Source organism: Sciurus vulgaris (genome assembly GCF_902686455.1).
Source record: "Sciurus vulgaris genome assembly, chromosome: 10".
Classification (NCBI taxonomy): domain Eukaryota; kingdom Metazoa; phylum Chordata; class Mammalia; order Rodentia; family Sciuridae; genus Sciurus; species Sciurus vulgaris.
In genome coordinates, this window is record NC_136470.1 from 103,658,724 (window position 1) to 103,686,098 (window position 27,375).

At 36.9% G+C, this 27,375-nt stretch overlaps 1 protein-coding gene across 14 annotated transcripts in view; it reads left to right on the forward strand.

Moving 5' to 3' along the window:
- The window catches only part of MECOM (MDS1 and EVI1 complex locus), a 532,746-nt gene that overhangs the window by 461,169 nt on the left and 44,202 nt on the right, over positions 1–27,375 (forward strand). For 11 of the 14 annotated variants that reach the window (XM_079155769.1, XM_079155757.1, XM_079155766.1 and 8 more), the window contains 2 exons: positions 13,201–13,335; positions 25,157–25,259. In XM_079155769.1, the coding sequence (XP_079011895.1) occupies positions 13,201–13,335; positions 25,157–25,259 (238 nt within the window). Of the gene's footprint in view, positions 1–10,095; positions 10,255–10,304; positions 10,504–10,575; positions 10,599–13,200; positions 13,336–25,156; positions 25,260–27,375 lie in introns of those variants that run through there. The other 3 variants (XM_079155770.1, XM_079155758.1, XM_079155760.1) reach the window with 3 other exon arrangements.

Below are 27,375 nucleotides of genomic sequence, written 5' to 3' on the forward strand. Positions count from 1 at the left end.
CCTTCCAAATGTTTTTCTGGTTGAATGAAAAATTAAAGCTTGATTTTGTCTTTACTTACTTTTGACTGTTTTATAGTAACTTTTTGTTGTTGTTGTTGTACCGGGAATTGAACCCAGGGGTGCTTAACCACTGAGCCATTCCCCAGCCCTTTTTAAGTTTTTTGTTTGTTTCTTTGTTTTTGAGTCAGGGTCTTGCTAAATTGCTTAGGGCCTCACTAAGTTGCTGAGGTTGGTTTTGAACTTGAAATCCTCCTGCCTCAGCTCTGAGTCACTGGGATTACAGACCTGTGACCCCATGCCTGACTTGTAGTGACCTTTTTGGTCAATAGTTGCAGTCAGTCAGTCAGTTGATAAAAAAATATATGGGGAACATATATGCTCTACTGAAACAGATATGAAGGCATATAAAGCTTTATTTCCAAATTTGTTCCCCTTAAGTGTTCCACTGGAAGGAGTTAGAGGTGATGTCCAGTTAAAGAAGCCAAATAGGTATTTTACTAAAGGACATGGACTTTTAGCCTTAGCATATAACATTTACCACACTGATGCTTATTGTGAAGCTCCAAGAGGGGGCTATCTTTACCTCGTTTGACCCCAAAACACTTTTTTTTTTTTCCCAAAGGAACACCTGTTAATAATTCACCAATTAGAAAAAGCTGGTGTGAAGGATCTTTCTTCCTTCCTTCCTTCCTTCCTTCCTTCCTTCCTTCCTTCCTTCCTTCCTTCCTTTCTTTCTTTCTTTCTTTCTTTCTTTCTTTCTTTCTTTCAGTACTGGGGCTTGAACCCAGGAGCACTTAACCACTGAGCCACATCTCCAGTCCTTTTCTGTATTTTATTTACAGACAGGGTCTCACTTTGTTTTTAGGGCCTTGCTAAGTTGCTGAGGCTGGCTTTGAACTTGTGATCCTCCTGCCTCAGCCTCCTGATTACAGGTACGCACCACTGCACCCAGCATGTAGGATATTTCTTGCTATCAAATAATTTGTAGGTAGATTGGCTGATAACAGAAATATTCCAAATGACGGATATTAGCGGATTAGTGGATGGTTTTAAATATGAAGTACTGTAAGATTTCAAAACAGGGAGCCTGGAAGATTTTGTATGAGCTTGGTGAGTAGAACTAGTAATTCACCTCTATCTATTGCTTCTGCTCTTGAATGATGTGAATGTTGGAGGCAAGAGAAGTGCAGGACCTGCATTAACTCTGTTGAGAGGCCAGGAATACTGACACATCTCTCCAGTAGCTAACTCAAGCAGATGATTTATGTAGAGGGAACAAGCAGAAAAAGGGCCTGGAAAGATTAAATTGACGTAAAACTACAGAAGAGACTACATTTTGGATTAGAGGCTTTATTTTCTAGCAAATAGGGATCTGTCAGAGCTTTTGCTAATGTGGTTTTTTTCCTTGTTTTTGCTTTTTACCTTCTGTTTTTCGGTAAAACAAAACAGTGGTACAAACTTATTATTTCAGGAAGACTAATTTCTGGTGTAAAAATGGCATAAAAATTCAGGCCTAAAGTGACAAGGGCCTCTACCTGGCCTGTGCCTATTTGAAGATGAGGGTGTTTTGGAAGCAGTTTAACAGATTGACATGACTACTCGCTGGGGACAAGGGCAGGGCAGGAGTTCAAACTGTGATTTAGCATATAAACCCACCTAAAGGGCAAAGAGTTGGTACTGAAACAGAACGTGGGGTTGGGGAGGTGGCAGTATGTCAATAGAGTACTTCTTCAGAGAAGCAGTAGTGGAAGGAAGTCGTGTCTCTAAATCTCTAAAAGAGAATTATCAATGCATCAGTTGATTCCCACAGGGGGACAATGTTACGTAGGCAACTTTCCTTGAATATTAAATACAGTAATTTCCCATACATTTAGCCATAATGCCTCTTGTAAGGAAGTTCAAAAGTCATTTATGAAAAGATGCTACTGAAGATATTGGTGAGAATAAAACTTGGAATCTTACCTTAAAAATCTTACAGTGCCTCTTAAGGAGGACAAAACCACTACAGATATACCTAAAGTAGAACTCGCTATAAGCCAGGAGAAAAGTACAGATGATTTGGAGTTGAGGAGGAAAAGATCAAACCTGGGGAGTATGAAAAAAGAAAGGTGACTTTGAAGGATAGAGATTTCATCGGAGATAAGCAAGGCAAAATGAATTACAGACTGAACAACACTACTGTTAACAATTATATTAGTAGTATCAATAATAATAGCTACTTTCTATTGACCACATGCCATGTTCCATGCATGAGTCTAAGTTATTTACATAATTGCTTCATTTAGTTCTTAAAAAATGGAATGAGTTTACACTGAATGGTTAGGCAATTCTAGCCTACTGTAGAATCTTGAGCAGGGGAGTGAGCAGCAGCTGATAGTGTGGAGTATAAACTGGTGGGAGGGTGATGGTGGCTTGAAGATCTGATAGGAGACCATTGCAGTCATTCAGACTAGAGGTACCAGACATCCAAGAAATGAAGATGAAAACCAAGGAAGGACCTAATGCATTTTTTTCCAACAAATGTGTATCAAGTATTAATTTATGCAGGGATTATGGTATACTCTGGGCAATCGGGTCAGATAAACTCAGTTCCTACCCTCTTGGCATTTGAAGTCCACCAGAAGACATTTAAAGGATGAATTTCTTGACCTTGATAACCAATGTTGACCTAAAATGTGTGTGTGTGTGTGTGCGCGTGTGCGTGCACGCGCACACACACGCATGCATATGCGTGTGTCCTCCTACCCTAATTTTTAGGGCTCTGGGATCTCATTGGCATTCTAGCTCTGCCCCACAACCCCCCTTGGTGCTGACTGGCAGAGAGCACAATGAGTGGAACACAAGCTCAGCTGCAAACCAGACAGACATCTTCTGGGGTAGCACAGCTTGAGAGAAAAAAAAAAAACAAAACATTTTTATGAAAATTCTTCTCTTCCAAGGTCAGGGTAAGAATTAGGGCAACTGACACTGAAATGGAAGAAAGAGGGCAGAAAAATACTTACACTTTACCATTCCCTGCAGTACAGGCAGACTCTCTTCCTCTTTGTGCCTGTATGTAGGTTTACTCTGACCCCTTACATAAACACAAATACTGTGAAACTTACAGTATTTTGACCTGTTCCCATGAACTCAGAGCAGTTCACACTCACATTACCCAATTTATTTTCCCAACACTTACAATTATGCTGATATTATGAAACTTTCATGGAAGCCTACTCAAAGGTTAAGTGACTTACCCAAAGGTACCCAGTTAGGAGTGGAGACAGGAGGAGGAACAGCCCTTCCCACTCACTCTCCCCACAACATTAGGAGTGTAAATGCACTCTTAAATGGTGCTTCTAAAGCCCCAGGGAAGAAGCTGCCCCTGGAGTTACTACATACTCTGCTAAATACTGTCCTGTAAGATTGAATTAATTAAAATTATTTTAATAATGAAAAAATCAAATCCTTATAGAGTTGAGGTTAATTTCAAAATGTTTACTACCTTAGTTTTGATGTTCAGGTAGGAAAAATGAAAGATTTGATAATTGTAATTTGATTTATTGTCTATAAAGTAGTAACAGCAGGGATATAAAAATGCCTTTTGTCTATATAATGAGATTGAGGTGTTTTTCTTTGAAAACATTTATTTTTCAGTTTTTGTGAATATTTATTTGCTCATCATTTTGTTCCTGAACATATCTTTCTATGCATATGCACCAGAGCATTAAACATCTTTACTTTGGGGGCCAAAGAGAAGAAAATTTATGGTATTTTGTCTTGTCTTCTCTATCCAGATTTTACTATGTTTTATTAAAGTGTTTACTCTATCACAATGTATTCATTTAAACTTGGTATAAATTTTTTGCTGTTGTGCTTTAAGCACTCAGCGTAATAGCTTAAGACTGAAATACATCAAAATAGCCCAACAAAAAATATTTTAAATATGGCAGTCTTGGTTGGAGTTTAGGAAATAAATCTTTGAGTATAATAATTTATTCACTTGAGCTATTGTTTCAGCAAAGTATTTCATCTTAGTTCCCAAAGAGCTGCTAGTCATTTCTAAATATATTTAAAAATCGAAGCAAAATTTTAAAAAATCTGCTTTCATTCTGGTCAACTATACTATAAAAAACTCAATTGTTCACTTCTTCTGGATTAAAAAAAAAGATCAGATAGTTGATTATGCTTGTATGGTTAATTAATAAGAAGAGAAGTAGGTACTGTTTCACTGGGGAAACATGTCACCATGTCTATTGTGAGGGATCCCATGCTGGAGGGACAATAACGGGGTGCTAATTCTGAACGCACACAGTGCTGTCCTACAAAGACATCAAGATTTGTAGGAAATCAACCCTCCAGCAGTCCTGGCAAGCCAGACTGACCCCAGCAAATGAAAATAATCAAAAGTAATTAGAAGCGTGCTGGACTACTCCTCAGAGAGCCGAGCGGGAGAGCAAACATGCCTGAATCCTCCAGCCACTGCAAAGGCCCATGTCTGAGCTGTTAGGTGCCCTGACCTTGTCCACATAAAGATGTGATTTATGAAGTGCAGGGCACAGCAGCAGGGCTTCTGTCTTCTCCTGGAGAACCAAATTACTGAGGTGGAGATTAACATGCTTTCAGTAGGGCCCATTTCCAGACCAAGGGAAATTTTTTATTTACATTTTTTTTTTACCTTTAATTTCCTCTTTTTTAACATCCCCCCTCCCTTTAAAAAAAGGAAGAAAGGCAGAGTCCATCAAGAGAGTGACCAGACTTCTCTCTCCAGAGCAGTGATGATGTGCGCGCTGGGGCTATAGACACTCAGAGATTTTTGTTCGTAAACTCACGTTGTGCTGGAGAGTCTTGGTGGGTCTGCCTGCCCCGCATCACAGAATTCACCTTCAAGTTTAAGGAGCCAAGCTTCTGAGATACTTCCCTGATTAAGGAATATAAATAATTAAAATTAAACCAAATATTACCTATGATACCAGAACTTTCCCATCTAATTTCCCTTCCTGTTACTCTTCATCGTAAGGCATCTTTATTAAGTAGAAAGATTTAGAAGAAGAATTGTGGGTGGTAAGAGAATTTGGAGGAGTAGGAGGGAAAACAAATTGGGAGAAATAGTTACATATGGATCAGTAAGAAGTGTTTTTGGTCCTAAAGACATATTTAACATTTTTTCTCGTCTTTGTCTCAGTTAGGGTCGGTAAGGTTTTACAAAATTCTATTCTGACATGGAAAAGGAAGCATTGATTTTCTTCTTAAACACGCATCGCATCAATATCTATACAAGAAGCTAATTTAATTAGCAAGCAGTTATTGTTCAGCCAAATGTCAATTTCTCAGATTATTTCATGCTTCTTGACGTGAACTGTATGAAACAGGATTTAACAGGATGTCTATGAATGAAACCACACTTGAGAAATGTAAAATTGCACTTGTATGTTCTTGAAAAGCAACAGAAAATAGTGTTAAAACAAAAAATGTCAGACTTGGAGTTCATTGTACATTTAGCCACCTCAAGAAACCCAAAGCTGCAGAATTAAGGGAACTCTACTTAGGCTGAGGTTATAAAGTGCCTTCCTCTATAAACTAAAAACGTAATGTCAGGGTGAATGGGAACATACTTTATTAACTTTATGGTATTGAAAACTGCCAGCAAGTTGTCTTGTTTTTAAATATTGTCCTCTGCAGAGTGTTACAGTGCTGTTTGTCCACAGGAAGCCTATTAAAAGTGGACAGTGCAGTCATTTCATCTGGCTTTGGCTGGACTGCTTTTCTTTCCTTTAATGATGTGCTGGAATGTACCATGCCCATAGGGTCTCCATTAGCAGAACTTTTACTTCTGGGACGGCCATGAAGTTTAAGGCTTAAAAGAGGCATCAGTTTACAGTCTTGTGGGAATCACTTGAATACTGGAGCACTAACTTCTTACTGTTTTAACTAATATATTGACTTATTTTAAATAAACAGTTACACAATGAAGGCAGAGCCAGTGGCCTTATTGGAAATCTTTGGGCATTTTAAAGATTCTGCAATCCACACAGCTAGGGGAGGAAGGAAGGGGCCTGAGGAGGGTTTATGCCCTTTTCAAACCAGGAAGAAAACACATTAACCTCTCCCACCCCAGCCCTGCCATCAGCCAAAGGGGGATCTTTACAACTCCCAGAAAATCTATCAGCTCACACTCAAACCTCATCTTTTCCAATGCCTTTTTCCTGGTAAACAACAATTAACAGAAGAATGAAAAAAAAAAAAAAAAAAGCTATTAGTTCTTTCTGGAAAAATGTTTTCAAAATATGATTCTCTTTTGAAACATTGCTGATGGACCACTCTATTTTGTTTTCTCCAAAGCTCTATGCTTTTGTTATAGTTTGTCCTCTCATACCATCCTCCTAACATTTAGATCATCTGTCCTGATACATGTTTGCAAATTAAAGTTGGTTTGAGATTATAGTAAAACCATTATTTTTAATAGCCCATTTCAAGGGCAGTGCTCAACCCTGCAGAACACGCATGTTACTGATTACTGCCAAGCAGACATCGGCTTGTGCAGATTAATTTGTAACTGGGAACTACTGTAAACAGATTTCACCAGAAATCCCAAGGAATAAAGGGAATTGGTAGTGGTATTTGGCTCCTTGTATTTATTTATTGTTTTAGAAACCTCCTGATGGAAAGCAAGCTAACAGGGGAGAAAAGTTAGCCCCCGGCAAACTCCTTGTTCTCTACTCTTGTCTTCTCTGTTTCAATTTTGATGTGGGAAGGTGGGTCAGGTCTTCGTCCAAAGGGTTATTTAAAAGCAAGGAACGCCTTTCTTGAAAAAAAAAAAAAAAAAGAAAAGAAAGAAAGAGAAAAAGCCCACCTAGCTAACTGTGGGATTTCAGAACCCTTTCTTCAAACTTCAAGTTATGTCAAGGAAAAAAGGAAAAGTCGGGGGGTGAATCTGCATTTATATGAAATTATTGTTATATACCCAAAGGAGAGACGGAGTAGGGTGGAAGAAGAGAGATTGAGATTTAGTATTAACACTTCCTTTGCCCACATCCTTATGATGAGTTCCTTTAGGCTCTATCACAATTTATTTAGTGAACAAGACATGACGACAATTATGATATCAATAACAATAATAAGGGAAAGAATCCTCCAACTCTAGGTTAATCTTGGAATGTATCAGAGACGAAGTGTTGACCCTTTGACTGGATTTCGAGAGAAGAATTCCATATGTAGAAATAGCTTTAGCAAAGGCGGGCGTCTGTGGCCCCGGAGTGCAGCGTGCGGGCGTCGGGCGGTGAGGCATTGGAGACTCTGGTGGCAGAGGACGAAACCCACTGCGAGAGCCGGGCGGGCGGCGGCTGCTGCTTCACCTGGAAGGCTGGTAGCCGCCAGCGCCGCTCTTTATTTCGGGACACAACGCCATCTACCGGCCTCCTGCGGTACCTGCAAGTAACCAGACCTTGCAAGTCGCCCCGCCTCCCCCATCCCAACCCAATATAAGGGAAAAACTCGGAGGCCCTTTCCACGAAATTCTAATTTAGCCAGGACCTGCCACTGATTCCACACGACCTTTTGTCTCTCTACCGACGTTTCCTTCTTTTCAAAAGAGACTGTGTAAAGGGCAAGGAAGTGGTGGCTGCAGCGCTGGGGCGGGGAGGGGGCACCGGGAGGGTTCGGGGCGCTGAGCTAGCTCTCAGACCCCCTGATCAGGCCGCACTGTCTGAAGCAATCGGTTCCCCAGATTACTTGTATTTAATACACAATGCATCATAAAACAAATCCCTCATCCTGACAGGAAGAAAATAGAACAGCTCATAGCTCGAGCCGGTCCAATTTATGGCTAAATTAAAAAAAAAAAAAAAAAAAAAAAAAAAAAAAAAAAAAAAAAGCTTCGACAATGGGCAAGTTGAGGAAGGGCAGGAAATCAATGCAGCAAACCCGGGGCTCTTAAAGGTTCTCAAGCGCCGAACTCTGTGGGAATATCTGACCGGGTTTTAGGTTATTTACAAGGATTTTTCCTGTTCTACCTACCACTGCTGTGCGATTTTCCCTCAAACAATGGCCATTATCTGAAATAACAGTTCAATGTCACAGATAACAGGCCACAGAAACGAATTAGTCACCACCTCTTGTCATTTTCTCTCCCCCATATCCCTCTCTTTTGTTACTATTTTTATTTTTAAATCAGCATTTGTGGGGGGTGTATAGGTTTTCACGATTTACTTGCACTTGGAGAAAACAAAAAGTGGGTGGCACTTGTCCCCCTTTGCAGATAAAGTTGAAAGTCAGTGCATTCTTCAGCCCTCCTCGTTCACTCCACCTCTCTCTCCTCAAGTGCCCCTACACTCGCTTACTTTACTTAACTTTCCATTGTTGAGCTGGAAAGAAGTTGGATTTTGTCCATTTGCTTTTATGAATGGAGTTTTCTGATAAAAATCATTTATTTCCATTTAACTGGTGGGTTTAAGTAAATTCTTTCAAGATTGGCTACAAGCAAATATATAGACCCTTTTATTTTGTTATTAATTCCCCATATTCTTTCCTCCAATGTCATTTCTGCATTGTTGATATAAGTTGACCAAATATACATTATAAAGTAACTAAACATAGTATAATACCGATCACTAAAAGCAGCATTTATGATGTTAAAAGATTTAAAAATAATCTGGGTTGTCAAATCGCGTAATTCTACTTAGGGGCGTTCATGGTGTTTTAATTAATGTATCAAAGAAAATGGCAAAACTCACCAGACAGTCGTCAATCTTCTTAAGCCCATAATACCCTATGTGGGCGGGTTATATGCAAATGTTTCAGATTTTAAAAATTTCTTCTTCTAAGAGAAAGTATGAAGTGAAAATTTAGCACACCTTTCTGTTGACCTAACTATAAGAATGGAGGAAATACATCTGAAGGTAAATTTCAATTAAGATTTATCTTAGTAAAATATTCTTAGCAAAAACCTGGAAATGTATGTCAACTTTTCACTCTTGAGGCTCCAGTTTTCCAAGAAATTCTTAACTAATTAAGTTTAGAACGAACCAGCGTCCCCTTACACAAGGCTTATTCTCGTCCTTTCCAGCGCCCCCCAGCCCCCAAGCCCACCTTGGTGCGCACACCCTCACACCCCTGAGATCACTTCTCCAGTCTACCCATTCCTCCCCATCCCCCATCCATCCCTCTCTCTCTCTCTCTCTCTCTCTCTCTCTCTCTCTCTCTCTCTCTCTCAACACACACACACACACACACACACACACACACACACACACACTTACACTTGTGCTTTCAGGACATCGAAAGGGAGGATATTTCCCTGGGGAAAGAAATCCTGCCTGGCGAGATCTCCTCATTGGTTGTTTACTCGGAGAAATCTACATGTTTAAGGGGGATGGTGCATCCATAATCAGTCTGTCCCTATAGGACTTGGGTCTTGGCGACCTTTTTGTGACCTCTCCCGCCAGAGGAGGCTGCTGTCACTTTAAAAATTACTGAAAGAGGAGCCCGTCTGGCTTCCGATAGCTCCCTTTCTCCCTCGCCCCGGGTTCTTTCTGGATGGCCAAGCAGATCCTCTTTAAAGAGACAGTTCATGAAATAGAAACCCGGCGGCTGAGCTCGGAGTTGCGAAAGGGGACGATCCCGTGAGGGTCTAGGACCCGGGAAGGCGCTGCAGAGGATCTGAAAGGGGGCTAGAGCTCCCCTCGCCTCCCCAGGCCCCCCACCTTCGCAAACTCTCCTCCTCCTGCCTGTTTCCCCCCCTTGGAACTGGGAAGGAGAAGTGGAAGAAGTTTTAGTGGGTTTCAGATAACTTTCATTACACATCGGGCTGATAAGAGCAAGAGAAAGTGAGAAAAGAGGGAGGTGATGTGAACCAGAAGGAATAACTCCAAGCTCATTTAGGAAGGCGGAAAAAAAAAAAAAAAAAAAAAAAAAAAAAAAAAAAAAAAGCCAAAACACACCAAACCCGGGTCACTCAGACGAGAGAAGACTTCATTTTCATTTCTGGTCTTAAAACACACTTTTTGGCGGACAATAAATCTGAAACGCATGGTCCCGGCGAGCAGATCCTAGAGACGCACAAAGTTATCAGAGATCCATTCGGAAATCGAGACGCGCGAGGCTTTTTTTTTTTTTTTTTTTTTTTTTCCCTCCCCAAACATCTCGAAATGTTGCTGGGAATCGTTTGAAAGGATTTTCGTGCAGGAGCGTTGGGGGCTGCTGATTATTTTATTTTCTTTATTTTAATTCTTCTGTGATTGCTTTTTATTGCTGAGTTGAGGCCATAGAAATCTTAAGGTAAGCGAACTCACTTAAAAAAAAAAAAAAAAAAAAAAAGTCTTGGCGATGTGCATAGTTTGTCACTTGGGACAGTTTCCTGCCGGGCACCCCTTCCCCGGGCGCCCCCCGCCCCAGCCCTCTTTCCTCCTCGCCCGCAGTCTCGCGGAGCCCTCTGCTTATCTACGTTGCTAAGCCTGGCGATTTCCTTGTTCCTCCTGCGGAACAGTGCGGTCTGGACGCGTCTCGGGGTGGGTCGTCCGGCCTTCGGTGGGTCTCTGCCGGCTGCCGGCCTCTTTTCCTCGCGCTCTTCTCCTCGTTCCCTCCCTCCGCGGGTCTGTCGGTCGGTATCGGGGACGCAGAAGGTGGGGTTGCCAAAATCTGAATTCCTGGCACCGGCCACGCGACTTTGGAGCCGGTTTCGGCCGAGTTCCACCTTGCCAAGTAATAGCTTTGCTGTCCAACATCGTGTGCTGCTTCGCGAGAAAGTCACATTCGGACCCTTTGGCTAGATTGTGGGGATTTTTTTTTTTTTTTTTTCCTTTTGCAGTTGGGTTTTTTGAAAGGGCCTTACTGTAAGGTCCACTTATGGGATACATATATATATGTATATGTATATATATATATTTGCATTTTAAAGCTATCTTTGGGCTTGACAGCTTTTAAAAACACAGAAGTGTATTAGATAAAATGACGGAAGATAGTGTTGTTACTTTTTTTTTTTTATTCGAGATTTCCGAGACGATTAAGCCATTTGGGAGACAAATGTAGTTCTGCTAGCAAATCAAAAGTGAATAATTCACCCCCCTCCCGCTGGGGGGGACGTTTCTGGAGAAAGTTAAAGCTTTTGTCTTGGGGCAAGAATATTGAGAGTAAGAAAGTTAATATGTTGGTGAAATCTTTGAATAATCATGTAACAGATCGTGTAAAAAGACATTATTTGGAAATGAATCTTTTTAAAAATTAACTTTGCTGTTGACAGTTGCAATGGCAATAATGTTAACACGGAATAAAATTACACCTAGAATTTTTATGTGCAGTATATGCAATACTTAACTCCCTGCCCCCGCGAAACAGAATGCTTGAGAGCTAAGGGTATAGATGCTTCTTGACTTTGAAATTAACAAGTTTTCCAAGTCTTCGTGCAAATATTAAATGGAACTGGTTTTGCATTTTACTGGCTTCACCCTATTTCCTTTATTAGATATTTCTCTGGTGTGTCAGTAGACCTGCTTTTTTTTTTTTTTTAACTAGTCAAGGAAACAAACAAACAACAAAAGACCAATCAGAAACCAAACCAAACAACCAATCTAACAAACAAAACTCCTAACTTTTTACTATTTTACAGTGTACATTGTATTTTTATTTATGTGCCTTCTCAACATCTGGGAAGGGGAGAAATCTCAAGTTGCCATTTGAGTTATGCAGCCTTGAGAGCTGAAGAAACATCTTAAAGTTTGTAATTTTATTAATGCCAAATTGTATAAAATTTGTCCTTCTCACTAGAGAGGGGATTTAAGTGCAGACTTTTTTTGTTGTTGTTAGTGTGAAGAGGTGTCCTTGAAAAATTTGTGTGTGTGTGTGTGTATGTGTGTGTGTGTTTAGCAATTACTGCCTTTATCTCCTGGCTCTATTTTTCTTTTTTAAATTGTGGAACTACTTATTGCCCTTCAATTGCCCCATGGCCAACGGCTTATTCAGAGTGCCCCTTGACTAGAGCCCTTAGAGCACTGGGTTCTTCTTGAAGTTTATGGTGAGTTAATGACTTGAATCTACGATTGGATGATTACCTGACTTCCATGCAAAATTGCTTTTGGTTTAAATACCCTAGAGTTCAGTTTTAACTTTTATGTAGGTATACATACAGCAAAGTCCTGTAAGGGCTTATTTAATTCATTGATTTTCATTCTTGACTGTTGTTTAGTCCTTGATAGGAAACTTCCTCAAGTTTGCTTTAACTGGTTGACATTAGCAGCCTTTGTAGCTAGTCACCATGAGATCGACAACTCTGCAGCTTTCAATATTAATGTTTAAGACATTATTGCTAGTGAACCAGAATAGTTTGGTTTAAGTATGCAAAACCTTAAAAATGGAAGTTTTCCATTTTGATTTTTGTTTCATAAATGTCCTAAGTAATATTACTATTTCCTATAGGCCAAATATAAGTTTCATGAAAATAACAATACACAACCATACATGATGATGGCAATTTTTACAATATTCTTAAATGTATTTTTATACTTATTTACAGCCAATTTTGTTATTTTGCTTACTGGACATACTATTAAAACACAAATTGGCATGTGTTAACTAAAACCTTAGGTTGCCATATTTTGCACGACTGCTTACCTATTGATTGTTTTCATTTGTTTTTCTTTAGTTTGGTCAGATGCACTTCTGAGAGAAATATTATCATCTCCTTTAATTAAGAGCATGATTTAATTGTTTTGTGGTGATAAAGTAGGAAGTAGGAAGAGGAATTTAATAATTTAAATATTTAAAGTTTTTAACTGAATTAATTCAAATTAATTACACACAAATGAGATGACTATCCAAACATAAAATATTGATTTTAATTATTCAAATCTAAATGTTGATTGTTTAGTTTAGAAATATTAAACTATGCTGTTCAGTATTTTTTGTAAAAACTTATTGGATACAATTAAGTAGATAGCGCTCATTCATGCACAATGAAAGAAACAGGCATGTTTTGAAACCAATTAATCAGGTTTTTGTAATGAGTTGCAATTGCTTGATTCCTTTTTAAAAAGCAGCATGTTGTCATTTCCCAGATAACTTCTTATTACTCTTTTTTTTTTTTTATATGCATGCTGTCTGACTTTTTTTGTTTTGTTTTGTTTTAAGGATTCAAAGGAGGAATATACATTTCAATGATATATTTTCAAGCAATCACTTTCTTGAATGGATCAATATGGCAATTGATTGTTCTCATCTTCCTCCTTCCAGATCTTAGATGAGTTTTGCAATGTGAAGTTCTGCATAGATGCCAGTCAACCAGATGTAGGAAGCTGGCTCAAGTACATCAGGTTCGCTGGCTGTTATGATCAGCATAACCTCGTTGCATGCCAGATAAATGATCAGGTATGTTGTAAAGATTTTCTTGTCTTTCTTTGAGAGCACTAAAGTATCAGTGAAGCCTAAAGAATAAAAATAACAGTGAGCTCCAGTAGACCCTTGTGGCCTGTTTGTTGATATGGTGAAAGGTAATGCAGATATAAGTAAGATGCAGAACAAAGTCATTTTCAGTATGACTTTCTTTCAGTACGACTTTCTTTGAGTAGTTTATTCACTTTGTCCTCATTCCCTTCATAAATGCTCCAGATTTTTTTTTTTTTAGTGTGACTGAAAGTTTTAAAAAACAAGTACTCATTTATTTCTTAGTGTTCTTTACATTTTCCCTTTACTATCATGGTAGGTATATTCATAGAAAGGTATATTGAGCTATTCACAACTACTTTGTGAATTTATGTGGAAATTGGAAGGGATATATTTGAAATGTTATATATTTTTATTTGAAATACTAGGTAGATGTACATATGTACATACATATGACATTGGTACAGACTTATCTGGGTATGCATTTTAGTTGAAGTGAGAACTTTTAGAACAATCAAAATTCTCTGTTGTTTGTAAATGTGAAAAAGTTTTAAAATATCACTGCTGTAAATTTGCTTTGTGAGATTATGGAGAACCATGCAGTAAAGTTGACTTTAATAACAGTAACTGTGAAATAAGGATCATGACAATATCATGAAACGTATTTTGCACTTAATAAAATTAGATGATAAATCTCATAACTTAGTATGACAATACCTAAAATAACAAGAAAGTTCAGCCTCTTAATTTTTGTTTTATAAACACTATTAGGTTAGAATTTAGTTATAACCATTTATTTCTTTTAACCCAATGGTTACCTAAATAAGAAATGTTTCTAACTTCATATTGAAATGGTTGCCTGGCAAATCTACTATGAAATCACCACCAAGAAAAAGAAAAAGTTTAAATTAGATGTTTCCAATTGAAAGCTGTTAAATAAAGCTAGCGTCATATGGTCTAAAACTCTCTTTCAATCATCGTTATGAGATTATTCTTTGGCATTTTACCAGCTACCAGATAATTTTTACTGGCTAAACTATATAAGAGGTAGTAAATTGTAAAATTAGATTTAAATAGGAATCATTTAAAAATTCTCAACATATATCAAAGATAATAAACCAATCAATTGTTTTTTCCCTATGCCATAAGAAAACAAGAGGCATTATTGACAAAGGAAAACATTATTAAATTAGCTATTGATTGTGAGCAAAAAATATCAGTAGTCCATCATACAAGTTACTGTCATGACTAGCAACAAACAGTTTTTGAGGACCTGCTATTTGTAGATGGAAATAGATAGGTGTTGTAAATTGTTTATGTTGTTTCCTTGACTAGGGGACCTCAAAAGATACCTTATTATATCATAATAATTATTTCTTATTTGCATTTAGGGCTAATGGAAGCTGTTTCTGTAGACAGATAAAACTTGTAGAATTAGTGATGATTTAGGAATGGGACTTGTAGCCAACACAAGCCCACATGTAACCATTTTTTCATTTAATATTTATTTGTCTAATTTTCTATAATAAATATACTCTTGTCATTGGGAATCTTGATTGCATTAAGAAGGAAAACTATTTTGCTGTTTCTAACTGTGTATTAGGTTGCTCATTAGAGTAAGCATTTATAATTTTGCCACAATTACTTTCAAAGTATGCATTATAAATGTTTTCCAAAGAATATATGCTGGTTTCATGCTTTAATGAATGGCATACTTACTTATTTGAACTGAAGAATCGGGGGAAATAATCAGGAAAACCAAAAAAGGCCAATATTAGACATATACCTATTATTTCTTTAAGCACTTTATTCTAAACTTCTGTATTATGCTGGCAGAAATCTAAGCTGGTTACTGAGTACATATTAAATAACACAATTGTAAAATTGATACTTCATGGTCAAGTAAGTTCACCCATAAACAACAAGAGAGGAAATTCAGAGCTAAAAGTCAGATCTGTGCATGGTATGTATGTATACAATCCCACTTAGCCCAGATGACAAGACAAAGGAGAACAGGCACACAAGTAGTGCATGCATGTATTATAGGCATATTCATTTATAGGCTCATATGCATTTTCTAAAAACCAATTAAGATGAGCAATTCTAGACAGCTTTGAAATGTGATTGTTGGACTAAGTGCAATGATAAAAGAGCTGACTAAAGATATTCTCTAGGTCTGTTTTTTCGCTCTCTTTTCCATGAGGAATAGGAGCTGCCAAATAGTAAATAAGCACAACTCATCACGTAAAGAACAGTCCCATCATGAAGATATTATTTAATATGCAGACGAGAGAGAGAGAGAGAGAGAGAGAGCGAGAGAGAGAGAGAGAGAAAGGGGGGGGCACCCTGGATCAGGAGTAAGTATTAAACATTAACAATGTCAACTCACCTGTATAACACAAAAGCAAATATAGCACTCTATCAGAAATCATGAAAAAAAGTTTCCCTTCCTTCTGATTCTTAGAAGGAGCTCAAGTGTATGAAATGAATTTTAGAACATGACAGGTATAAGTCCTAGACTCTAAAAGGGAAGAATTTCAGATGAATCTTTCAAATCCAATCCAGTCCAGTCGTGGTTATGATGAGATCATCTAACAAAGAAGGGAGAAGATTATCTAGAACAAAACAAGAATGTTTTACTTTTGTGAAGGTACATAGTTTTTAAATTTTTAATTGAAGATCTTCTAATCAATTTGAATAAGTTTTATAATGATGAGGAGGGTGTGGAGGAGTGCTATAAAAGAAAATAAATATGCTTGCTAAGCTAATAAAGTGGATAGTAACAGGACTGTCAAAATTATATGCTAGATAAAATTCATATTTGATTTATTAGGAGTAAAGAAGTTCTTAGATACAGTATAGATCTTGATTTTTAAGTAAAATTGATAAAGGATATAATCTGTTTTGTATCATAAACATTAAAAGCAAAGACCCTTTCCTCAATAGCATTTCCCCAATACAATTCTACAGTCATTTCATTTGAGGTGATTTTCACTGGTTTAAATTTTCCAATAGATTTCTATGATTTATTTTATTTCAGATTTTTTTTTTCAGACCAGAATGAGCCTTGTGGCAACTTTATTTCTTGACAGTGCTGCCTAGAAACTCTTGAGTTTTGTGATTTTAGACATCTCTCATTTCATGTTTTCAAAGTTATTGTGGTGATGTTTTTGGAGATAGAAATTCTGGAAGCATTGGCATCACTACTAAACCATAATTTCTAAGTAGCTGCAGCTTCTGTCTGATGTTCGTTTTCCCCCCAAAAGTGTTGTATTAACTACAGTAATTTAACTTTATAAAAGAAGGCCATACCAAAGACACTAGTAAATTAAGACCACGGTCTTAGTCAAGTCATAAAATAGTAGAACCATTAAAAACACTCAAGGCTCTGATCCTTGATGTCCCAATTATTTCCCCCTGATTCCTTAAAGTGTCTGCACAATGCTACATAGCTCTGCTGCTGTGGCACAGCATTTAGCTGGGAATGTTTTTGGAGACAGACAATGCTTACATACTTTTACATTTAACCAATCTGAAATTGTTCTTGGTTGCTTTCAGGAGCAAGAACTGGCACTGAGAGGTAGAGCAGGGCAGGAGCAAAAGTTGGATGAGGAAAGTTCTTCCAGACTGTGTCCTCAAGGGGACCAAGTATACAGATGATGCATGCAAAGGTTTATCAATGATTCAGAGGTTTCATTTACATCCAGAAATACTCATGTATTTTATGTCAAGTACAACAAACATCTAAATGATTTACTGAGGTTTTGTTGTTGTTGTTGTTGTTGTTGTTGTTTAATTCAGGATATTTTGTATCCTTTCTTTGAAGTCTTACTTCGACAAACTATTTTGATTGGTGGATGTAGCATGTTGCCTTAGATTTGGCCTCACCCTCCTCTTGCCTCTGCTTCAGTTCTTCCCACATTTCTATATCCTTCACCTACATGAAAGGCAAGGCCACCGAGAGACCTCCTATCCACCTCTAACAAAGTTGGTTCTCATCCTTGAGTATGTTCAAAACTTCTGTGTACTTATGGAAGAGTTCTCTGGACACAGCAGTTTTACTCTAATACCTCCTTATGGTGAAACCATCTTGGTTATAATCAGGGAGGTCATTATGATGCAATTCATGTAAGTTGACTTTTTAGACTTAAACCAGACCTGTCTTTCCTCTCAAGATAATTGGAATGATCTGGGTGTATGCTTTGGGTTCATATTTTCTATAGAGATGTGTGTATGTATTCTGCATTGTAGGGAACACAATTTCATTCAAACTCCTGGCCTGCCCTAACATGGTCTTCCAGTGGAATAAAGTTCTCAGAAACTCAAGACATTATTAATCTTGTCATTTACACAAGGTGATAAGTCCTTTTATTTTTAAACAGGCCCTTGACAGCTGGTATTTAGTAGGTAGAATGAGAGATGTTGGCTGTTCGCTTTGAATAAAAAGAAATGTGTCGATAAGAGATTATCCAATGCCTGATGTATATTTTGAAGAAACGAGATCTAGAAGAATGAGTGCCCCTTAGAGAATACAAAGTCAGAATTCACTTCGGGGATCCTGCCAGCTCCCTTGTGGTTAATGAACGGCAGCAAGACTCTACAGTGTTTTCAGTTGGAACAGGCATTGTTCTCATTTGTGCTTTACCTTATAAAGTTTTAACTGCTTCCAGGACAATCATGGCTGATTTGGCACACCCGCTTTCACTCTGCTCAGGTCCACGTGAGTGATTCTATCAGACTGTGTGACACTAGAACACTATTATTACTGCAAGCTTATTATGGGCTCAATTATAAAGTTATTTTCTTTGGCTTGTTATTGAAGAAAAAAATCCATTTTCCTGCATCATTCAATTGATGCAGTTTGTGCAAATAAGCAAGGTAAATCAGCTATGTGTAAAGCAAAAATGTAATTTGTTAGCCTCTTCCCACTTTTTAAAAATGTTTGCCTCTACTGTCAGGTAATTTGTTAATTTGCTCTTCCTTTACAAGGATTTCTGGCTGCATTCTGCATGACTCCTTTTGATCTTAAAATTATTATTGGCTTTGGGCATTTTCTTTGCTTTTAAGTCAAGTTCCACTTTTATACCAAAGTTATGCTCTGCTGTTTTAAGATGAATGCCAGCTGGCAATACCCAGAGACTGGCTTTGTGAACAGTGCCTAAGCTGACTTTGGGGGATGTCATATGGCTGATAAGTTACTTCCCTCACCCGAAGATGAAACTGTCTCAGACATAGTTTGCTATTTGATATTTACATGATAAAGCAAATAGCACCACCTCCCTCCTTCATGTGAAAATGCCCAGGACACAACACTGATATAATTCATACTAGGATTATATATTAAGATTCAAAGAACACATAAGTTGAAAAAGAAGGTGACCTGATGGACCATTGCACGTTTTTGGTAATTAGTGTTTCATTCAGGAAGATCTCAAAACATCATACACACAGAAGACTCCAATTATTTCTGGGATGATGCCCCAAAGGTAGCAATCAGAATGATTCACAAGCCGTCAAGAGGGGGAACATGATGGTCAAGAACACAGAAAACCTCTATTTTATGGTTAAGAAAAAAAAACAACAACAACAGATGATCTTCATTTTCCTTATAATGTAATATGGAACTTTTATCAAATAGTTGAGAAATAATTCAGATTGATCATCAGAGAGTCTTCTTAGTAGCAGACAAGAGGGGACTGAAGGATATTTCTCATGGGCTCTGTAGGGCAAGAAATCCTTCAAAGTTATTTATGAGACAAGTTGCAAGACTTCTAGGCTGGGTATACTGTAGGCTCTGGGTATAATATTAATAAATGGATCTTTATCACTTGTCCTTTTTATAGAAACTAAAAGCAACAGTTAATTCACTGCTTTGTTTTATTCAATAAATTATGCTTGACTTTCTCTTCATAATATTAGCAAAGAGTTAAAGATGTATGAAAGAAAATATCTTCTCTAAAAATATCTTGGTCCAGCATATACATTTGTTTTCATTTTGAAAACAGATATAACAAGATGTTTCTGTTATATCTCAATTAATTTTCTCAATTAATACTTTTTTTAAGTTTTAGATTGTAACCCTGTAGACAAATACAGGATATCTTCTCTTTGGAGAAATTTAGGGCGGTTTGCTTTGGCAAAACTTGGTCATGGTAATACTAACATTTTATTGGACAAATTTATGTTCTGTCATCAGTTTCTATCTGTTGAAAACAGTTTACTTATTATTAAAATTAAGCTCAGTATATAATAGGAATAGTTTGCTTCCTTCAGTGACCTCAAACTTAATATCACTTTTGCACTACTGAACTGGGTTTTCCCACATTGCTAGGGATAAATCAGGAGTCCAAACCATGTTTCATGAGGTCATTACATATGCCCACATTAAATCTATGGACTGATGCAACCTCTCTGCAGCACCAAGACTGACAGACATGTTCATATGAAATGTTGACTTTATTCAAACATGTAAACTGTCACCTGCCTCCTTTCTTATCCACATTCCAAATGGGAAAGTTTCAGTCACATCTTCCTAGTCTTGTGAGTGGTACACCAAATGAAGTTTTGAAAATAAAGCATTCAGACCAAATGTTAGGAGCTGGAAGAGAAAGAAATCAACTGTCAACTTCAAAGTAAAAAGACAGCAATAGTCTGAAAAAGTTGTCTCCCACTACAGATTTTGCAGGGAGTACATTTCTCTCTTATTTCAATTATTACAACTTCCTGAATAGGTTGAAGGTCATTCATAATTCACACTTCTGTCATTTTTAGACATGCCAAATGCAGTCTTTTAAAGGATGAATAAAACTTCAGTGCTTGACCAGGAAAAATAAATGGGGATTCATAACAATGAAACCTTGTTCATCTATTTAAAAGTAAATGATGTGTTTTCTTTCTTTCTTGTTTTCCCCCTGTATGCTGAATTTTTCTTCTGTCTCAGCAGTACAAACATAATACTTTAAACAATTCAAGTATTGCAAACTGGTCTGACAGATTTTGGATTTTTCTATTCTAAAGGATAATAAACAAGAACTCACATTATTACCATTTGTAAACACATATAGTAGGATAATTCGGTGGAGGATTTGGTTGAACACAAGCCTTGACAGTATAAAACCAAATTACCCTGGAAGTCTATTAATGTTCCTATAATACTTAAGACTTTCCATTTTCTCTTTATGAACTTAAATGACTAAAGAAAATGAGTATTTAATGATATATATTTAATCTCAATTAATTCCAATTATATTTGATTCATGTAACAAAATATAATTATATATAACCTAAATATACATATAATTAGAATTAATCTTATACCATTTATATTATATCCAGTAAAGAGACTGCTAATATTTTATGTGAATTTAAAATTTTTCAAAACTGTATACTTTACCACATTTATATTTTACATATAAAATATATGACATTCAAGCACATATCTATATAACATTGTATGAAAATTTACTTTTTGAAAGTACAAGATTTGTTAAATCAAATCACCTTTTTTAGTATTAACTGAATAGTCTCTTCGCATTTGGAACTGATTTCAGGGTTTGATTAAGATAAATTAAGAATAATAGTTATGTTTTAAACATTTAATTCCCCTCTGCATGTATACTATTATATTTATGCCCTAAATTATGAATTTTACCAATAGTAATAGTTTATAATTTGGCGATTTAGTATTATTTTCAATTTGAATTATTTAAAATTTAAAATAAACATTTGGAAATTTTATTAGTGTGCTCTTTTAAAAAATTTGGAAAAAAAGAACATGAAGAAATCTGTAATTAAAATATTAACTATAAATATTTATCTTTATAAATTGTGGCAAACAGAGATTCAAATATAATATCCATGTTTACAAAGATAGAAAAAATAACTTTCTGGAAAAGTAAAGAGTCCATCAAGATATTGAAAATTTTTAATTTTTTATGTGATAATATGAAAAGACTATCTCAACTTTCAAAAATTTCAAGTATATGGAAAATTTGGTCATGTTCATAGTATGTTGTGTCTCTGGATTTTAGTATCAGCTACCAAGTGGAAAATTCTTGAGGAATTAACACAGTTTAAAACATTTATCATGACTTTTTAAAAAGTCTATACTTTATGTACAATTATATGTTCTACCAAAGGACCCATTTCTTCAGTCTTTCACATTATATTGAGAATAATTGAGATTTTTTTCTTGCTAGTGGAACATTCTGAGAGACGATCAAAAACTGGCTTTTGTTTTTAACAACAATTTTGTATCAATTAAAGCATTTTCTAAGCGTTTTAAGATTTTGAGGCTCTATGTATATACTTAAGTTGAATTCATCACAAAATTTCAGGTCCAGGACATTTTTATTTTGGATCCAGATAACTTTTTCCACACAACTCTGATGAGAGGGAGACCTGTTAACTCTTTTATGGAATTTAACAAAGTAATTGATTTCCTTCCATTTTTCTCCAACACAAAACCAGAAAGGTTATATTAGCAGTGTATCTGCTTCTGCTGTAACTCAGTTGACATGATTCATAGGACCACAATACAGCTGAGATTGTGGGAATACACTGATTTTAAAGACATTATAAGTATTTTTATAAGCATACGAATCTGTGAGAAAATCTTCATAAATCGCTTCTGTTCTTTGTTGTATTTTTATTTGCTGAAAGATCTGTTTTATAACATAAAAGCTCAGATGTATTTTCTGAAAGGTTTTCTTCTTCCAGGGTTATAGCCCATCATTTTCTCATATAATTGTTTCAGTGCAGCAAATTGTCTTTTTTGTTTTGGACTGAATTACTCTTCTTGCTTCTCAAATGCTAATGTGTTGTTATTATTTTCGTTAGAAGGCAAATTAAATTTATATGTTAGATATTTTTGGTTTAAATATTCAAACAATACTTGTGAGCTACTGTAATTAGAGAAAAAAACATAATTTTACTTAAGTGTCTCTAAGATCTTGAGGAATGAGAGATAATGAAGATCGCAAGTGGTAAAAGCACCTTGGGAAAAGGATTAGATTTGTAAGGGTGTGGTAGATGGGACTTCGAGGCACATTCTTATTGCTATATGGGAAAGCACGTCCAGAATCTGCCCTCATTATGTCTGGCGTTTGCCAGTTCTGTTCAAACCTCAGTTTCATGAGCACCATAAAAATTCACTTAAAATCGAAAAGAACACCCTGAAGTTAAAATCCACTTCTGCTTTGCCTTGCCTTTCATGGCCTGGAATGTCACCTTTTACCTCCAGTAAATAAAGCCAACATCAACACTCTTCCATGTCTTTTATTTTTTATGCACTCAATATTCTTCACATGACAATCTGGACACTTAAAGGGAAATTACAGTAGTGATCTATGTCCCTGCAAAGAGAATTGTCTTTATAATATATAGTTACAATGTATCCATCATTTTCTTTTGTTCCTTGGACTGTTCACATTGCATTGAGTAAATCTAAAATGGAATTAAAAGAGACATGATTAATAGTGGACTACAAAGAAGTAATGATATCATAATACTTTCTTAAAATGACCTGGCATGCTAAGTAGCATTCCCCAACAGAGACAATTGCAACGTTCGACTGTCTTGCAGGGTATTGTCCCTTTAACCTCACTGTTTCCGAGAAGCCACCAAAAAGTTCTAATATGTCACCATTCAAATGTCAGCATGTTGTTGGAAAGGAAACTAATAAGTTAAACCTGCAAGAGATGCCAAAAAAAGAAGTGATTCAAACTGTTGAGAGAAGTCTATTGTTTTCTAAGGACAAATACAACTATAGAATGAAACAGGGTGCTTGTAAGTGTTTCTCTGGAAGGTTTAGGGGGAAAAAGTAAACTCATGCATTATTATTTTTTTTAATCTGGCAACTTTTTTCAGTAGAACTGTTCCTCTCAGTGTCAAAGAAAGGAGAATGTGAAGATCAGGCATTAGATGCAAACTAAAAACTTACTTTCTTTTTTTTTTTTTAATGGAAACAGCACAGAACAAGTAATAATTCTTCTGATAGTCTCCATTCTGTATTTGGACAAATAAAGAAACTTAGTTTAAACTATAACGCTTACAGCAACACTTCATGTTTGGCCTTATTTTCTGTAAACCAACTTCAGGTGGTTAAACTCCTATTGAATGAAAAAAAATTAATTCATTTTGACAAGAAAGAAACTAAGCAGAAAATAGTCCTCATTGAGGTGTTTTTCAAATTTAGCACAATTTGGTGCTCTGGTCTTTTTATAGAAAAATAAACAATTGGGCTTTAGAGCCACCTACTGGAATAAAGAGGCACCTACTTAGGTTTAATGTCCTCAGCTTTTCAAAAGATAAACAAATAGATAAATACAATCAAAGTACGAGTATTTCTGTGGATCTCATACGACATTAATTTATTCAGCTTTTCTCAGTTTGAAATATCAAGTGGTCCTGTAAGAAACCATAGTTAACAGCAGTATCTTCTAAAACTATCATTCTTCTTGTTTCTCCATAGAGTGTACCATTTGTGTTAGGTGATTTTTCTTCTTATTTTTGGTTGCTGGTTTTGGTGTTGGTCTCTGTGTGTGTGTGTTGTATGTAGATAGGTAGAATCTGAAACTGGGACTCTGTTTTTTTGTTTTTGTCTGACCATAGTTGAAATTTGTTTAATTTGTAAGAGGATTAGGAGAAAAAACTCTCACTGGTGATGTTGGTGAGAGAGAAGATAAAAGGCAAAGGAATAATCTCCTTTTCTCAGAGTACTGTGGGTTTTTGCAAAGACACCTTGACAGAATGTGATGGGTGTCATTTCCTTTAGTTGATTGCACAACTGCGTTCGTTTTCCAACATCTCTATCTTGTATACAAAATTGTTGCTTAATAAATAATCTTAGAATAAAATGGAAAACGAAGACAATTTTTATGGTAAAATGAATAAACATCTTGAACATTTTCATGCTTCAATGCTTTGATAAATGGAAAAACCCTGGTGCCTGGATATGTGCATTGGTCAATGGCTTGCCTAAGTCACCAGCTGCTTGAGCAAAGGTAGGCAGCTTTTGGAAATTTCAGGTTTGGGTTCTTTCCACACTTGCCCCACTGCTTTTTAGTCAGTCATTAACAGACTCATTAAATCCTTCTCTCCCCTGGACTTTGCTAGAAAGCAAGGGGAATAAGTACCACCCTCACCAGCCTGATAAATGAATCAATAAAAGACTAATGCCTGCTTTCCAAGAGTGGCAGTCAGGAACCCGGCCATGAGAGAGCCCCCTTCTGATTGGTGAGAGGGGCATTTGGTGTCAAAAAAGCAAGATGCTGTCCTTGGATTCTGTTCTCCAGAGACCTTGCTGATTCCTATGTCATGTCCGGCCAGCCTGTCACCTTAGAACATCTCCATGAGAAGGGGCTGCTTTTGCTAACTAGCTCAAGAGGATAGCTGAAGGTTGGCCAGGATACTGCAGGATAATGCAAGACAGGATTCAGATCTGTGTGTTTGTGCCTTGCTAGGTGCTTTGAGGAATTCAGAGAAAGAAAAACTCTTTGTTGAACATCACACAGGGCATATATGACACAGCAGGCCTCACAGTAAGAAAATTTGATTTGTGAAGTAGGATTTGGAAAAGATTTGCAAACTAGCTTGAGAGTCACAGCTTTCCAGTTGTCACGCGAGGGTTCATTTTCAGTATATAAAATAGGAAGTCACAATCCTTTTGGTAAAAAATGAAAATAAAAAGGCATATGTTAATTAAGATATGAGAAAATGTACTGATATCTTAATGTATATCTTGCTCTTTGCTAATATTCATGTCTCTCTGTCTTTCCTCTCCTTGCTCTTTTTTTGGTCTTTGAAGATATTCTATAGAGTAGTCGCAGACATTGCGCCAGGAGAGGAGCTCCTGCTGTTCATGAAGAGCGAAGACTATCCCCATGACACTATGGCGCCTGATATCCATGGTCAGTACTGCCCACTGGTCCCCAGAACTCTCATTCAGAGACTGTATCACACTTGGCATTTCTTTATTAGCTTCCCTGACTGTTCAATGTCAGTTCTAACAAATTCATTCTCTCGGAGTGACTCTTTTCCTAGATTGATGTCTTGCTGATATTAAACTCAAGTAAGCAGAGGTCTTCCCTGAAGTGCAGGTCAAGAGAATTTTAAATGTTTGAATGAAGACATCACCTTACACCTTTTGTCAATGTCTTAGGCTCTGTGAGAATCCTGCCACTATTTAAGAGTCATTCCAGGGAGCTTGGCTTGGAGCTTATCTAAAGCTAACAGATCCATTGTCCTATTACTGGAAAAAATGTTTTTTATGGGAGTAAAATTTTAATCATCATGACCCTATAGGAAGTGTTTGTGGGAGGGATACTGAGAGGAAGAAATTTTAGAGTCAGCAGAATTTTTACTTGCCAGGGGCCTATTCTAAATCAAAGGAAGCCTGGGGTGGGGGAAGGTGTGATCAAAAAATAATAATTAGTACTCATAAATATTCAGGTTAGATTAAGAGTATTTTCCTTGTGTTCATCTTTAGCACTGAGATGAAAATATAATATTTTTTATTCTCTTTTCTGTTCCTCGCTCCTAAGAGAATGTGATTGGTTCAACATAACATAGTGATGTCTTTAGAATATTTTGCTGGAAAGACCCACAAGGGTACCATCTCAACCTACCAGAGAGGTCAGAATTGCAATACTCTCTATCCCTCCAGCATCTCAAAGGGGAGAGCCTCAGCTTTTGCTTCTGTACCTCTATGAAGGCAACCGTTTTTTTTTTTTTTTTTTTAACCAGGTCAAACAATATTATGCCTTTTTAGGTTATACTGGTTGTATTTGGAGGGGACCTTCCTGAATTCATTTCCCTCTTGGAAACTCTGATACACAAATGACTTCAGAAACCTAGAGTTCTCAGTCAGCCTGGTGGAGTTTGAGCCTGATGGGGAGGGGCGTCTGGCCCAGTGGGAAATGTGCCTTGGCAGTGTGTGTAGGAGGATGCTCAGATGATTAAAACATGCAACCTGAACTTTTTCTGGTGCACTATATCATTCACCTGTAAGCATTAGATCTAAAATATTTTCAAATAGTTATTTTTGACTTTTAAGTGATTAGTCAACTATTCCAGAAAGACCTTAGTAGAATTGACTCTTCCACTTTTAGAGTCATCTTTAAAAAATTGCCTTCCTTTAAAATGTTCTTGAACCATGGGTTGCTTGTTGTCAATGCATTATATCCCTATCCATTCATATGCCATCTGTTTACATATAAGGCTTATAATGTTTAAATGGTAATTTGTATTTTATGTGTCTAGTATTTAATTTAGGAAAGAAGAAAACCCAAACACATATATTACACCCTACTGTGTGTTGGCTATTGTATGCTTTCCATATATTGTCTCATTTAATCTTTTACATATAGATAAAACCTGTGAGAAAGGAATTATACTCATTTTGTAGACAGAGAAATGGAGGCTAAGTTGGGCTAAATAAATTGACTATTGTGACCACATGACTAGTAAGTAACAGAGTCAGCATTCAAAATAAAGTATTTTCAGCCTCTTTATATCTAAGCCTTTTTGATGTATTATGTGACCTGCAAGTTCTATTTTTATTTAGACTCCTGACTGAGATCTAAATGCAGATCTTAAATATATGAATGGTGTTATAAGAAACTTTTCCCTCAAACAGTTAATATCATTGAGACTCCTGTCTCCAGAGCCTGGGTGTTTTATTTCAGAATACTCCCTTCTTTCTTAACCCTCTACATCCCAATACCACAGATTGTTGAATCTACTACTAATTCCTTTACTTTCTGGTTCCACCATTGTTATTGGTTTAGTTTCAAGGACGCCAGTGTTTTGGGTGGATTATAGCAGCAGTGTCCCACAGCGCTTCTCTGCTGGGCTTCTCACACTGCAGCTGGGGGAAATTCTTCTAAAAACCAAGTCTGAATATGTCCCTGTTTCCTAACTTGCAGGGACCCTCCCCTCCCTCCCCTCCCTCCCCTCCCCTTCCTCCCCTCCCTTCCCTCCCTTCCCTTCCCTTCTCTTCTCTTCTCTCTTCTTGACATGGATCTG